We start from the raw sequence: 16,778 nt of genomic DNA on the forward strand, positions 1-16,778 counted from the left end.
ATTCTATCTAGCAATCCCACCACTGGATATCTACACAAAGGAAAAGAAATCATTATATCAAAAAGATACCTGCACTCATGTTTATTGCAGCACTATTCATGACAGCAAAGATAGGGAATCAATCCAAGTGTCTATCAACAGATAATAGGATAAAGAAAATGCGATGTATTCACATCCTCATGCACACACACAATGGAATAGTATTCAGCCATCAGAAAGAATGAAAGTGTGTCTTTTGCAGCAACATGGATGGAACAGAAGGTTGTTATCTTAAGTGAAACAGTTCAGAGACAGAAAGTCAGATACCACATGTTCTTACTTACAAGTGGGAGCTAAATAATGCATATACATGGGCATAGAGTGTGGAATAATTGACAGTGGAGTCTTGGAAGGCTGGGAAGGTGGGGGAGGGAGAAATTACCTAATGGGTACAATGTACATTACTGGGTGATGTTATACCGAAAGCCCAGACTTTAGCACTATGCAATATATTCATGTAACAAAACTGCACAGATATTCCTTAAATTTATACAAATTTTGAAAAGAAAAGAGGCTCTAGATATACATATGGCATATACATATAGATGTACATGGAGCTAAGTTTTCAGTTGACCATGTACATGGAGTGAAGTTTTCAGTTTTCTATTGCATAGATATGCTGAATTGCCAGAATTACCCTTTAGAGTAACTTTTATATACAAGATCATGAAAACTCGAAACCAAAGATTAAGTTGTTTTTATAAGTTTGTATCTCCAGGCTTCTTTTTCTAGGGGAAATGCAAACCAAGGTTTGATCTGGGTGCAAGGGATAAATATAGGCCTAAGAAATAGTAATTTTCCTCCCTGTTCTCTGAGACACAACAATATTGAAATTAGGCTGGGCACAGTAGCTTACACCGTGATCCCAGCACTTAGGGAGGCTGAGGCAGGCAGATCACTTAAGGTCTCTTCAAGACCAGCCTGGTCAACATGGTGAAACCCCATCTCTGCCAAAAAGACAAAAATTAGTCGGGCATGATGGCACACACTTGTAATCCCAGCTACTCAGGAGGCTGATACAGGAGAATTGCTTGAATATGCGAGGTGGAAGTTTCAGAGAGACAAGTTTGTCTCACTGCACCAACTTAGGTGACAGAGCAAGACCCTGTCTCAAAAAAAAAAGAAAAGAAATTAGGCCAACAATCTTAGAATGGCCTCTCTGTTCCAGTAAAAGAAAGAATTGCAAGTCTGAGGTAGAAATTATTAAGCTTAATGAGGAGGGCATGTCAAAAATTAATACAGACTGAAAACTAGGACTCTTGAGCCAAGCAACTAGCCAAGTTTCAAATGCAAAGGAAAAGTTCTAGAAGGACATTAAAAGTGCTATTCCAGTGAATACCTGAATGATAAGCAAAACATCCTTATTGCTGATATGGAGAAAGTTTTAGTGGTCTGGACAGATCAAACCAGACACAATATTCCCTTAAGTCTAAGCCTCAACCAGAGGAAGGCCCTGATTCTCCTCAATACCAGGAAGACTAAGAAATGTGAGAAAGAAGCAGAAAAAAGTTTGAAGCTAGCGAAGTTGGTTTATGAGGTTTAGGGAAAGGAGCCATTTCCGAAGCCGCAGCAAGTTATCTAGAAGATCCAGCTAAGATTATTACTACTTAGGAAAGCAGCTGTGCTAAAAAACATGTTTTCAGGGTAGATGAAACAGCTTTCCATTGGAAGATGATGCCATCTTGGACTTTCATAGCTAGAGAGAAGTCAATGTCTGCTTCAAGGCTTCAAAGGACAGGCTGACTCTCTTGTTAGGGGCTAATGAAGCTGGTGACTTGAAGCTGAAGCTAATGCTCATTTATCATTCTGAAGATCCTAAGGCCTCTAAGAATTATGCTAAATATATTCTGCCTCTTCTTTATAAATGGAACAACAAAGCTTGAATGACAGCACATCTGTTTATGGTGTCGTTTACTGAATATTTTAACCCACTGTTGAGACGTATTGCTCAGAAAAGAATACTCCTTTCAAATATCGTTGCTCATTGACAATGCACCTAGTCAGCTAAGAACTCTGATGAAGATACACAGGAAATTAATGTTTTCACCCCTGCTAACACAACATACATTGCGTAACTCATAGATCAAAGAGTAATTTTCCACTTTCATGTCTTTTTGTTTAATAAATATATTTTGTAAGGCTGTAGCAGCCATAGTTATTCCTCTGATACATCTGGGTAAATTGAAAAGCTTCTAGAAAGGATTCACCATTCTAGATGCCATTAAGAACATTCGTGATTCATGGGAGAACGTGAAAATAGCAACATTAACAACAGTTTGAAGAAGTTTATTCCAGCCCTCATGGATGACTTTGAGGGAGTTCAAAACTTCAGTGGAAGAAATAACTGCAGATGTGTGAGAAGAGCAAGAGAAATAAAATTAGAAGTAGAGCCTGAAGACATGCCCGAATTGCAGCAGTTTCATGGTAGAACTTGAACAGATGAGGAGTTGTTTCTTATAGATGAATGAAGAAAGTGGTTTCTTGAGTTGGAATCTACTTCTAGTGAAGATGCTATGAACATTATTGAAATAACAACAAAGGATTTTGAAGATTACATAAACTTAGTTGATAATGCAGCAACAGTGTTTAAGAGGATTGACGACAATTATGAAAGAAGTTCTGCAGTGGGTAAAACGCCATCAAACTGCTAGCACTGCATGCTACAGAAAAATTATTCACAAAAGAGTCAATTGATGCAAGAAACTCCGTTGTTACCTTATTCTGAGAAATTGTCATAGCCACCCCAACCTTCAGCAAACACCACCCTGACCAATCAGCAGCCATCAACATTTAAAGAAGACCCTCCACCAGCAAAAAGATTTTAACTCATGGAAGACTCAGATGATCATTACCGTTTTCTAGAAATAAAGTATTTTTTAGTTAATATGTACATTTTTTACATAATGCTGTTGCACACTTAATACATTCTAGTGTAGTGTAAACATAACTTGTATGTGGACTGGGAAACCAAAAGATGCAGGTGATCGTTTTGCTGCAATATTTCCTTTATTGCATTGGTCTAGAACCAAACCGACTATATCTCCAAGATACACCTGTGTAATGAAGTGACTGGATATACGAGAAATATTTAAACATTAATAGCTTTCTCCCTTATCAGCAGAAAAGCATTAGAAAAATTAATGAAACAATTTTTAAAATTACAAGAAGATAAATCATCTAGGAAAAATCTTAATGACAAATACTTGAGATTTACATAAAGAAGATAACAGTTTACTAAGAGATCCAAGAATTCATTAAACATAAGGGGAAAAAAATTACATGCAGCTATAAACTAAATCAAACCAAGTATTCAAGAAGGATGTAGAATAATGCCAAGTACTCTTTTGATCAAATGCTAAGTTAAATGCACAATCCATTGATACAGGCTAAAATAGGTCAGCTGAAATGTTCTTTAATATACCTATTAGTTCTTATCCTATTGTACCAGTGCACTAGAAATTTATATGTCCTGATGCTATCAATAACACTCTCCTATATAAGGTGCTTTTTTCTAGTCACATATCAGAAGAAATCATTATATACGCTCAGAAATGTATGTTATAAATTGTTAGTGTCATCTTTTTAAATGTAACGGCCCTTTTTATTTGTCTTCTTACAGTTCCTTTGGAAGGACTAAGAAGTCAAACCCAGTTTGAGGAGATGAGATCAAGCTACATTAGAGAGCTCATCAAGGCAATTGGTTTGAGGCAAAAAGGAGTTGTGTCTAGCTCACAGCGTTTCTATCAACTTACAAAACTTCTTGATAACTTGCATGATGTAAGTATTTGGCTGATTCCAGAATATCAGTGATTATTCTCTGAATTTCTATAACTTTTTAAATGTTACATGTAAACTTAATATGATTTTCTTAGATTAATACTTGTATTTTATAAGTGTTTGGATCACACTGCTCAGACTTTATATTGTGTTTTTTTTTTTCATTTTCAGTATAGACCAGCCAAATATTCTTTTACAAGTATTTGTGTAATTTGAGAATAATTTAGTAGCTGGTAGCAATTATGGTACGTTTCCTGAATATGTTCTAAAATATTTGTCCTAAAATTATAAAAGCTTATATATACAATAAAAACAAATGTATGTATGTGGAAAATAAGACTCATGCCCTTTCAAATGGAATTATAAATCACATTGCTGATGGATAGGCAATCAGACAATATATAGCAGAAATTAAAATTTGCATGCTTTTCAAGTTTCTATGTTTTAGGATTTATGTCAAAGAAATAATTAGGCAAATGTAATATGCATGCAAGGATGTTCACCACAGCAGAGGGGAAAAAAGAAAAAACAAGAAATGCCCAACACCAGAAGTGGATAACTAAGACAAGATACCTGTGGTTTGTCAAGATATATCAAATACAAGCTTTTATTGCTACTATGTTCAGATCACATTAAAATGACAGTGAAGGCATAAAAAAGCTATCCATTCACCAGGTCAACTTTTGAGATCTTATTCTTGAATATGAACAGACAGTCAAGATTATGAACCATTTGAGTAAAGCATCTAAAATGAAAGGCAGAAACCAAAATAAGAAGAAAAATACTTGAAGGAAAAAAACACCAGTGCAGAGAATAGAAGACTTCCAACATCCTCAGAGAAATAATAATGATATTGTGTTCATGACATGAGAACAGAAAACATTTTTAAAAGGGACATTTAGCAGGAAAATATTTTTGGATAATTAAATAAAGAAAAGCAGAAATTTAGAATTCAATGAAAGGGCTGAAATGGAAAGGAAAATCTGGGAAAAAATAATTTAAAAGATAAAAACATGAAAGATTAGAAAGAAGAGTTATAGTAAATTTAGCATCCAGGGGTTTCTAGCCTCCAGTTAGTAGGAATGTCCAGAAGAAAAAATAGAAAAAATCAAGGAGAGAAATTTATGTAAGAAATCATAAAAGTTGCTGGAATTGAAAATAGGAATTTTCTAACAGTAAAGATCCAGGGTAGAGGTAGAGGCACTGCACAGTTGAACTAAGGTACATTATTATAAAACTGCAGCATGCCAGAAATAAAGAGAATATTTTAAAGTATACCAGTGATGAAAGAAACAGGTCACACAGAAGTTATCAGGATTATATCCACTTCCCATGGAAGAGGAAAGAAAAAAAAAGATTTAAAAAAAAGTTATCGGGATTCAGAATGATGTTGAACTTCTCAACACTGAAAGTGAAAGCCAGAAGACAATGGAGCAATGCCTTCAGAATTTAATGGAAAACAAAATCTTCAAAGAATTTCATATCCAGCCAAACCATCAAACAAGTACAATGGCAGCATAAAAGTATTTTCAAACATGCAAGTTCTCATAGAGTTTACATCAGACAAAACCTTTCTCAAGAACTGCTACAGGATGTCTTATAAGAAAACACAAGAGTAAGTCAAAGATCTACCCCAAGAGAAATGCAAATTGATGTCCCAGTATAGTAGCTGTGCAGAGCAGTAATTAGTCTAGATGGACGAAGTAATACAAAGGGTTCTAGGATACCAGCTCCAGGAAAAATAAATGGAACTGGGAGATTACCAGTAAGTATGACTGTAATTAAGGTGGTTTTTACAATTATGTCAGAGAATTTGACCATGACTTTGTGACAGATATGGAGAAAACAAAGCAAACAGAAACATGAGGTGATTCACTTCACTTTTGCAAAATAAAAATGAGTCATAAGAATGGAAATGTAATCCAGCAGAAAACCATAAAAAAACTTTATAATATAAATGCTAGAGATTGACTTTAACCAAAAATTGAAATATAACTGGAGAGAAGAAAACGTGTATATAGTTGAGGAGGAGCGTGTCTAGTATAGGAGAACTTCATTTTCTTCATTTCCCATAGTAGAAACTAAAACTAGCTTTAGTGGAAATACAGAAGTAAATATCAAAAGACACAAGCTACAAAAAGTTGAAAGCAGTTGTGTCTAAGGGGCTGGAATAGGGATGGGAAGAAGTCTATCAGGAAACTGCTGGGTTTTATTGATGCGGCTGCTGCTTTTACTTTTATGATCATGTAGTATTATTTGACTTTTAAAATTATACACATGAATTACTTTGACAAAAATTAGATTAAAATAAACTATGTTGGATTATTGGCATAGGAAGAATCAATATGTTGTTATATAAAACAGCCAGATTAACAAATAGAATTTATAAAATCTATGTGTATGTAATATTATGTGTATACTTGGGTATGGCTGTATATGTGTATAAAAAGAAAAAAAAACGTAATACACCAAAGTGTTCACACAGCTTACCCTGTGGAATTATAACTTTCATTTCTTTAAATAAATCTTTCCATATTATCACAATGTTCCATCACAAGTATATAATATTGTGCATATTATTCTAGAAAATGGTGGGAGTTATTTTCATTTTAGTAAAAAGAAAACACCTTGAGAAGTATTTCTATTACATATATTAGAAAAATAAGTTGCCATGTTTGAATAGCATATGAATTTATTATTTTTATTATATGTTTTCTACTCATTTGTTAAACCAACAGCTTGTCAAACAACTTCATCTGTACTGCTTGAATACATTTATCCAGTCCCGGGCACTGAGTGTTGAATTTCCAGAAATGATGTCTGAAGTTATTGCTGCACAGTTACCCAAGATCTTGGCAGGGATGGTGAAACCCCTTCTCTTTCATAAAAAATGAATGTCAGCTTTATCTTTTAAAGAATTAAATTTTGTGGTATATCTTTTTGTTTTGGTCAGGATTATGAGGTCTTGAGTTTTTATAATGTTCTTCTGAAAGCCTTACATTTATAACATATCATAGTGTGTAAATTTAAGAGAAAAATTGTGGGGTTCTAATTGTTTTCCTTTATAAAGTATAATTAGAATGTTGTAACTGTTTTGTGTACCCATATTTTCTTGAAGAATTTACAAGACTGAAAAAGTACTAAAATTGATTGTTAAAGTAAACTATATCTTATCCATATTATTTCATACCATGCAGGTGAGGATTTTTAACTTTTGCATCTAACAAGTCATCTACTTAAGAGAAAAAAATCTAACCTGTAATAAGACAAAGCTATTATATAAGTTATTTCTAGGTAACTCCCTTTGTCTCAATTATATTTCCAAAAAAATGAACCTTTAAAATGGTATGCAGAATTTTGTCTACATATTTGTGTGAGGAGGAAATTTCATAACCTTCATCAGATTTTCAAAAGTATTTTTAATGCAAAAAAAAAAAGAGAGAAAGAGTTGAAAACAGCTAAAACAGATTGATGTTCTTCAAACTAGGACAAACAACTCATATGTTAAGACAGTTTTCCAGATTGGAAACACAAATCTCTTAAGAAGTTAATAAGTAGATTTATATTATTATGCAAATAGTATTGTGGGTTTTGTAAGTTTTTAAAATAAACTTTTTTGGGGAGGGAATTGTCCTCTAATGAGGTATTACCAGTGGAAATAAGAAGTCAGAAGATATTATGGCCTAACTGTACTTCTTACCACCTGTTGCATGTTGAAACTTAATCACCCTTACTGATTCTCAATTCTCTCACCTTTGAATGTAGTCAAGTATCTTTCCTGCCAATTGCTCCTTTTGGTCAGAGCTTATTAACATCTTTTCCAATTAAGAAAGGAAGAAAGGGAGAGAAGAAAGAGGGAGGTATCAATTCATATACCTTTCTCCTCTTTATCATGAATTCATCTTATATTTCAGCCATGCAAATCTTTTTGCCATCAAATTTCTGCAGAATTTTCCCCTTTACACTAATTCCATGCATGTTTCAACCTTCAAGACTCAGCCACATATTATTTCTCTAAAATCTTCCGAGTCTTCCAAGCAGTGATTTGCCTTTTCCTAGACTTAACCTGCCATCTTGTGTACATTTGAGTTACAGTATCATGTTGTTTTACAATTCTGACTCAAATCTGGGAGCCACACAAAGTGGACAATAGTGTTTGTTGACTGACAGTTGAATGACATGTTCTCTCTGTCCTGGTATTACCATAGATTTTGATCATTCTTTGGTTACATCTCTGCATATTTCTGTATGCATGACTTTATCCCTTTCTCCTCCCATGCTTTCTTATCTCAATAAATTATCTTCATCACTTTTAAATTTTCCACCTTTGCTTCCTACTTTGTAAGATATCTCACTTTACTGACTATAACATAGAAGAAGTGTATTTTATGTGTCTTAAGGACAATACTTTAGATTCCTTGTTCTAAGTTTTTAAACTGAATGAATAGAATATTATTTTTCTCCCTAAGAAAAATTCCACAAAAAATTATTTCTTATGTTTATGTAGCCTTAAATTGTTTGGCACTGTAAACCTCAGTATAAACTTTCTTCATTTCTAATTTCATTCAACAGATATTGATTGAGTACCTGCTATTAGCACAAGAAAAATGTGCTAATAAGCCTTATGAGAATTTGGAGCTGAAGAAAGACTATATAACTCAGGAAAGTTACAGTCCAGTAGTTGGTATAAATTACAGTGCCTGATAAGTAGGCATTTTAATATTTGTTGAGGGTATGAATTTTCTCATACCCTCAACAAATACTAGATAGGTGCAAAACATTATTTACATATAATTTTACTGATACACGTGTAGAACAAAGGTACTAACTTTAAAGTAAATATTAAATTACACCTTTATTTAGGCATGTCAGTAATTCATTTGCATTAAATCTATATGTACATTTATTGAAAAAGCTTTCAATATATTTTTCCCCACAAATGTCATTCCCAGAAAAGTATTTTTAACATCTCCCAAATATAATGGTTACAGGAAATCTACCTCTGTGAGAGTGACACCTCTCAAAATGGACTGTGTGACATAAGAAAATGAATGTAGGTCTGTCAAAAAAAAAAAAACCCAATAAACAAAAACAATATTGTAGCCCTTTATGCTTAAGAAATGGACTCAGGGAATAGTTAATGTTGTGATCACTATCTGATTCTTGCTATTTTGAATTAAACCAATATTTTGATGATACAAATCATTTTCCATCAGCATAGATTTAATTTCCATAATAGCTTTAAAATTTTATAATTCACTAAACTATGAGGGAATAGATTGTGGTGGCCACAGGTTTGGCTTTTGTTAAGAATGTGATATTTTCGATGCCGATCTCTGTCTGAAATGTAGATGTCTAAACACTAGGATTTAATATTTAAGGCTAAGTTAAAAAATAAAACAAAAAACCTTTTTAAAAAGAATAGTGCTTCACCAGTTAGAAAATATCTAATTTCTAAATGTTTTTCTCTACAAAGTCCTATCTACTAATGTCTCCATTACTACTTAGTCGTCATAACCATTATCTTCATTTCACAGGCCATGTTCTTTCTGGTAGCTCTTAAGCGAAACCAAATCTTAAGAAGACAGGTCACATATCAGGAAAAACTTGCAGGTTACTGAAATAGATTCTTGAGTTAATGAAAATATTTTTCTTAAAAAGGTTTGAAAAGCCATTTGAGTCTTAAGCATTATGCCTCCATTATCCGTAGTTATGTGACAGTTTTTGTGTGTGTGTTTAATGTTTAAAGACATGTCACTTTTTAATAAGCCAATGCTATGCTATTTTTTCATATTTAACATTAAGATAATTTGTTGCTCTACAGATGATATGGAAATATGATTAACAATATGGATTTTACCAAAACTATGCCTCGTAAGTAGCCATGGCAGATCAACCGGTACCTCCTAAATTATCCACAGCTGGTCATGAGTTTGATGATGGGCACCGTGGAGAGAGCTGATGTAGGACTATGACCCCCTTCCCCGCCACTTACTAGCTAGATGAGATTAAGCAAGTCATTTAACCTCTCTGATTAAACCTGCCTTTGCCCAATGCTTTGTAATGAATAGAAATGGATACCAAAAAATTTATACTGGTGTTCAGAAATAGTAGTTGCTATTATTTTGTTTTCATTAAGCCATAGTTCTGACTATAATCTTATCAAACTAGCAAGCTATATTCTATAGTGAAGCCAGGATTCTAGAAAGTCTCATTGCTTTATTTGTGTCACTATGTGCTATGATATATTTGACTAAATTCATTTGAAATTAGGGCTGGAAGTATTCAAGTAATTTCTGCTGAAAAAATACAGTGTTTTGAGTTTAGGGCCTGTTTTATCAAAGATCTAAAGGGGTGCTTTTTAATTATGAATATTTAAAAATAATGACCCTGATTTTAAGATTTTTAAGTGTCTTTTTATAATAGAGAGACTGACTAGAACACAGCCCCTCCAAAAACCCATGCATGCTCAAATTATTTTTACTATGGCGAGCAATTCCACAAAAGGGAACAGTAGGCCCAGAAATCACAATGAAGTCATCAACCCAAAAAACAACATTCCTATTCCTAAGAAGGTTATGATATAAAATGCCCACAAGAAATCTGTTATGTCTGCTTTAATCTGTCTTGTATTCCTTTGGTAGGATGGCAATTACATTTTTAGTTTTTGCTGTGACTACCTGAGCAATTTCTCTCATCCATACTTATCCTTCACACATCAGAAGTCAGGATAGGATATGAATCCTTTTAAATATTTTTACAACTTCAGAGCCTTGTGCAGAAGAATCACTCAAAACTCTTAAAAATATGTATTGTTTTCAAATTTAAAGATACTCTATTTTTGTATTCAGTAACTCAACAACTGTGGTCCCCACTAATAAAGTGAAGTGGACCAGAAGACAACTCAAGTAATGGCATAACTTTCTTTTTCCCAAAGTAGGCCTGTTCATTAGCCACTGGATGTGGGAAATTTCTATATCTCTTACAATTTTACAGGAAATATATAGCCAGATAGTCTAGCAAAAGTTTGCCAAGTCCTAAATTGCTTATCCTTACTACAGTAAGTCATGAAATGATTTTCATGAAAAGAATATCACCTAGGTTTTGTAGTTTTGGGTATTTTTGCTTATGGTGAAGTGAGAAGAACAATATCTGTTTCTCCCTAGCATCTGCTGACTATGTAATGTACCATTATTCCACACTCTCTCGTCCTTATCAAATCCAAAATTGAACAAAAAGCAGTAAAAAAAACTGACTACTCACCCATATTATGATATAATCCAAACCAGATTGGTCAACATCCATAAGATGAATCCAAGCTGAACTGGGTCTAGATTATTGAATTCAGGTTGGATCACATCCCTATGTATTAATAAACTCAGGAAAAAAGTTCTTACAGACTACCTGCAGCTAATAGAACGTACACTTTTAAAGTTAGGCCTGAATCAATGTGGCCTTAAAAACTAAAAAGCAGCAACATAGTTTTTAAATAATTTGTCCACCCTGACACTGGAGAAAATTAAAGAATTTGGGGGTGTTGGTAGTACGTTAAACATAACAGCTGTTCATGGTAGAAATGATTTAATACATACATTCTCTGAGTATTCTATAACCAAAGCAAAGAAAAACACTAGGGGGGCTTGTTCTCCTCCTTGAAGCTGACCGAATTCCAAGGCAGAGCTCAGGTCACATGCCCAGGGGCTGCGCCCAAGCTTGTCCACAGCCTTATGCAGATGTGAAGTCTGGAAGCCTGCTGCAGGACTGCTGGCTTAGTCCCAGAATGTCAGCCTCGTTTTCAATTTACTGGCTCTTGTTACTTTATGTCATGCTGACCTTATTGTTAAACACAGGTTTGTTTGCTTTTTTCCTCACTCATGGAGACATGGGAGAGGCACTATTTTTAATCTGGTTGAAAGCTTTAACTGATAAAGCATTTTGAGAGAAATGTGAATCCGGCAGCTAAGAAAGCATACTCTGTCCATTACTTTAAAGAAAATGTACAGATTGTTAACTCTGCAGTGTGGCATTAGTGTCCTGGTCAATATTTAGATAGGTATGAGTAAAATATTTAAATGGTATCGTAAATAGTTTTCGGGATATACGCTATAGCTTATTTTTATTATCTTTTGAAATTGCTCTTAATACATCAAATACTGATGTATTCAATTTATCAGAAATAAATTATTCTAAATGAAGCTCAGTTAAATGTTTTTGTCTTGTCAGTTATATGTTAAGCTTCTGATCTCTGTCTACGGTGTTTACTGATCTGAGTTTTTACTGTTATGAATTATTTTAGACAGCAAGCTTTTTGCCACTAAAAATACCTTTTATTTCACCTCCCCCAGGAGAGTTTCTACCTTGAAGTATCTATCCACCAAACTGTACTTCTATTAAGAAATATTTTGTTTTCTTATTGTTATTCAAAGACATATCCATGAAAGCTGCTGAGCAGCATGAATAACAATTATATCCACACAGATTTGATGCATCTTGTATAGCCTTAACTTGATAGTATAAAATTTCATTGCTTTTTAAATAATAGCTAAATAGTCAATGGACTCCTTTCATAGCTTTCCTAAACTAGATTAAGATCCAGAAGTTTAGGATCATAATATATTCCATACAATTATCTTTTTCTAAGGGCTTTAAAATCCATGAGAACAACCAAAAAAGAGGTATATGGACACTTAATACAAACATACTGTATTCTTGTTGAAACAGCGATGTGGCTCTACTTCTTCTCCATCAGGTAGAAATACCATCCAGAATTTACCTAAACTAGTAAGCCCTGTATTTGTTATAATTAGGGACAGGAAGAGATTTTCACATGGCAGACTTTAGAATTCTTCACATTAGCCAATAAAGTATCTCCTTTTGATCTTAGTATTTTGTGTATTTTAACTTTTCTGAGATATGCATGTTTATAAGAAAAACCACAAAGGTTTTTCTTAAAACCTTTTTACTGAAATTTGAAAGAAACAAAAGAAAATATCAAAGTTCTTTGTATGTTCGAAGAATTAAATATGATTTACAAAAGTTACATGGAGAGCTCTGTAAAACATTAACTTGAATGTTTTTGGTTGGAAAGTCTTACTTGAGGTATCATTTTATTCCTCAGCAACTAGCTGTGAAGCCTTTATTGTGTTATAGGCCAGTTACTCTGCCAGATTGCGGAATAACCAGTGTTCCTGTCTTCTCCAAGCTTAGAGTTGGATGGGGAATAAAGACAGGTAAATAGATACCTAGAATATTGATGGTGAGTGCTATGGTGGAGGAAGTACGGGGAACTATTGGATCACCTAAGAGGAGCATCTAGCTTGAATTTAGGGGTTAGCAGAGGCATCCTGAAAATAGTCAAGCCTAAGCCATGATCTACAAGCAGTTAGGAATTAGCAGAACATGCAGGGTTAGGAGATGTCAAACGCAAGAAGAGAAGAAGAGTATTCCAAGCAGGAGGGATCCCAAAGAGAGAAGAGTATCCCAAACAACGGATGCACAAATCTGATGTGGAGGGAGAATATGGAGAGGGGATGGATGATGAGATTGAAGGAGAGAGCCAGGTCCAGATCATCAGTGGCCTTGCACACCATGTTAAAGAGTGTAGCCTTATTTCTGTTGTAAACAGGAAAGTAGTACAATTCATATGAATATTTTAGAAGACTCCCACTGGAATATGGAGAATAAAGTTGGAGATGACTAATCCTGGAAGCAGGGAGAACATTTTTGAGGAAGTTGCACTATTGGTGAAAATGATGGTCATAAACATGAAGAGTTGTAGGTGATCATGACCTCCTCTCTCATTTTCCAGAAGGTTTTTGGGAGATACACCATAGGGGCATTGACAGAACTGATGAAGGGAGAAATACACCACATAAATTGTCAAGCGCAATGCCAGGCATTTAATTATTTTGCCTATGCTTAGAAATTACAAATTTTTTATCAAGAAAGAAAATAAAAACTATGAAACTTAGTTTTACCTAGTCCCAGAATTCCATCTATCCAAACAATCTCTACCACTCCACTATATCCCTACCTTTGCATGTCTGTCCAACCTCAAAGTCCATGTCTATACACACAGGTAAGACTAGAGCAGCCTGACGTTCAGAAAATGAGAAAGAAAGGGGAACTGAGTTGTGCTGAACTCATACAAAATAAACACATTCTTTGTGTACATGCGTGGAACCTCAAGAGGAGAGTAATTCACCCAACTCATAAGTAAATTTGATGGTATGAATCCATGGCTGTGCTCGGCTTTAAAAAGTCTTATCTGAGATTCCTTCTATGGAACAAAGTTCCATGAAAGCCCATTTAAAAGCCTAAATTAAAAAAAAAATTCTTGCCGCACTGTATACAAATCATCAGCTACTGCTATCAAGCAATCAGATGCCATTATCAAATGGAATTACAAAATAGTATACTCCCAAAAAAAAGCTAAATTCTTTGTGGAGTGTTGTGACTTCATGAGCCCTCCCCAGCATGGGAGCTGATGAGGGAGCACTGATGAGCAGCAGGTCGAAGAGAAAACCTGGCGCTTAAGAATCTACCCATCTTTTTTTGTCTGTAAGAGCCTTATTTTTGGATTACCTCATTCAATTTCCATCAAGGGCTGGATTTCCTTTTTAGTTCTACTAACCAGACAGCAGCTGGGAAGGAAGAAGCTTTCTATGCACACATGGTAGCTATGGGATGGGGGTTTCTTTCTCTGTGTCCTCACTGGCCATATGCAGGTCTCTTGTTAGTTACGCCTGGTCACAGAAGCCATTGCTGTCATCTCATATTTAAGTCTTAAATTGTGAATTTATTCTATCCACTTCGGCATTGCAGAGTGCTGGGACTTTGCTAACTTCCATTCCTTGCTGGCTTAGCAGATTACTCATTCCTCTTAGGCCCCACTGTTTTCTCATCTGGCTCTTTTTCCCATTTGGCTTCTGCTGTGGAGCCACCTTGCCCCTTCAGAAGAGCCATGCCTTACCACTGCCTGCTAAGCCTCCACTTAGCTACCACCATGCTAAACTTAAACTTCTCTAAGATGTTGCAGACTTCACAGACAAGCATAAAAGTCTTGATTTTCCTGGACTCCCTTAACTTGTCTGGATATTCTGTTGTTCATCTCACCTCCTTCAAGTTTCAGTCTCAAAATACAGGCATTTGACCTCTTTGCCCTACCTATTCCTTATTCTGAATCATGAGAGCCTCTCACTTCCTCTTGCTGTGTGCTGGAAACTTCTGTCAGGTCTTAGAATGAGTTCTCATCTAATCCTAGTAGCTTCTCAATGCTTAAGTCCACCTTTTCAGGATACCTTTGAGATTTAGACCACTTTTTTCTCGTAAGAAAGCCCTAATTTCCAGACTTGCGTTTCTATGGATTTCAAACACCAGTTGAGGAAGTCAGAAGCTTAATGCTGACTTTCTTTGAACATTTCTGCTATAACAATTCTAATTCTCCTTAGAGCAATATGCCTGCCTCCAACTGACGAAGAGAAAGGTCAGATGCCAAATAGAAAACCACAAAGATTAATTATTTTAATAAGCACATAGTTTGAAAGTGCCTTGGGAATTCATATGAGGTTTTCTGTCAAGGGGGTGAGACTCTTCAACCGTCCATGTGTGCCTGACAGTTCTCCTGGCACTGGCTGGTAACAGATACAAAACTGTAAAAATTAGGTGATCATGGATTTTAACGATATTATCACATACTTACCTTCTACGTAATGTTTTATACTCCCCCTAAAATACGTTGACTGTTTTGCATTTAGTAGATATTCACATTTTTTTGTGTTGAAGTTGATGAAATCTTCAATGTTATCCACCCCGTTGCTTGTTAGCAAAACTAGTGTTAATATGTGGCAAGAGATGCAGGGAACCTTTCTCATGACTCACGCCCTATTTAGCTCTTATTGCTACTACCCTATTTTGAGTAAATAGTAGGTCACTAAGTACACTGTCCAGAGTTACACTTTTAAAGATATTTAGCCCCATATACTTCTTGAGTACTGAAGTCATACACTCTGCTCCTCATTTCTGAGTGGGAAAGACAACATTTGGGAGTACATTGAAAATTGATCTGAAGGTTTTTGCCAAGAAGGTGAAACTGTCCTTTCAACTGTGTATGCCTGGGGCTGGCTCCCTGGCAGTGATGGGGTGACAATGCAAAGCTGTAAGAGCTAGGCGCTAGTGGGCACCTAACAACATTATCATATACTTATTTCCAAGCTAATATGCAAAATACCATCTCTTTTTAAACTGAGGGTTGATTTCAGAGAAAATATTTTGTGGTTCACTTAAGCAGTCTGCTCAGCTTGACAAGTGTTTTTTGTTAAACTGGCTGGTGGTTTGAAATGAATCATTTTTACATAATGTTTTCTTTAAAAATATTGTGAATTTAACTGTAATTCTTATTGTTATTCTGTGTGATAATAAAGAATAAACTAATTTCTATATCTCTTTATTAATGAATTATAGCATCTAATACCTCAGTACAATTACACACAAGACACATATCAATCATCAGTACATTCTTTACCATTTTGCATTTATAACCAACATTTCAGTTTGTATAATACTGTATGTGGCATAAGATGAGATATTGATATGGAAGATTTGGCATTATAGAGGCAATATCCTTGACTGTATGCATTTTAGCAAAACAAAGAGTGATTCTTGGGCAATTAAGTTGAAACGAACTACACAGTGTTTTAATCAAAAAGACAAAATATAATCAACTGATATCTCGTAAGATTCAATAACATACTGTTTTGGTTATTCACTTTGATTAAACAGTTTGATATTATAGAAACATGAATTTTCATATGAAATCTAATGCATTTGATGTTAAGGTGAAAGATAATCTACTTGTAATTACCAAGTATTTCAGACTATTGTTGTATACTGGTTTCACTACTAGGAGTATAATTTAGTATAGTCCTAGAAATATACAAATATCCTCCTTTGGTAAATAAAAT

The 16,778-nt window shown here is 34.7% G+C and overlaps 1 protein-coding gene across 1 annotated transcript in view; it reads left to right on the forward strand.

Moving 5' to 3' along the window:
* Positions 1-16,254, forward strand: part of PGR (progesterone receptor) — an 84,510-nt gene extending 68,256 nt beyond the window's left edge. The window contains exons 7-8 of the mRNA XM_032295704.1: positions 3,659-3,816; positions 6,555-16,254. Coding sequence (XP_032151595.1) covers positions 3,659-3,816; positions 6,555-6,710 — 314 coding nt within the window. The 3' untranslated portion in view covers positions 6,711-16,254. The remainder of the gene's footprint in view (positions 1-3,658; positions 3,817-6,554) is intronic.
* The last annotated feature ends 524 nt before the right edge of the window (positions 16,255-16,778 follow it).

The sequence above is a fragment of the Sapajus apella genome, unplaced genomic scaffold (assembly GCF_009761245.1).
Source record: "Sapajus apella isolate SASKATOON/1434 unplaced genomic scaffold, GSC_monkey_1.0 scaffold34, whole genome shotgun sequence".
NCBI lineage: Eukaryota > Metazoa > Chordata > Mammalia > Primates > Cebidae > Sapajus > Sapajus apella.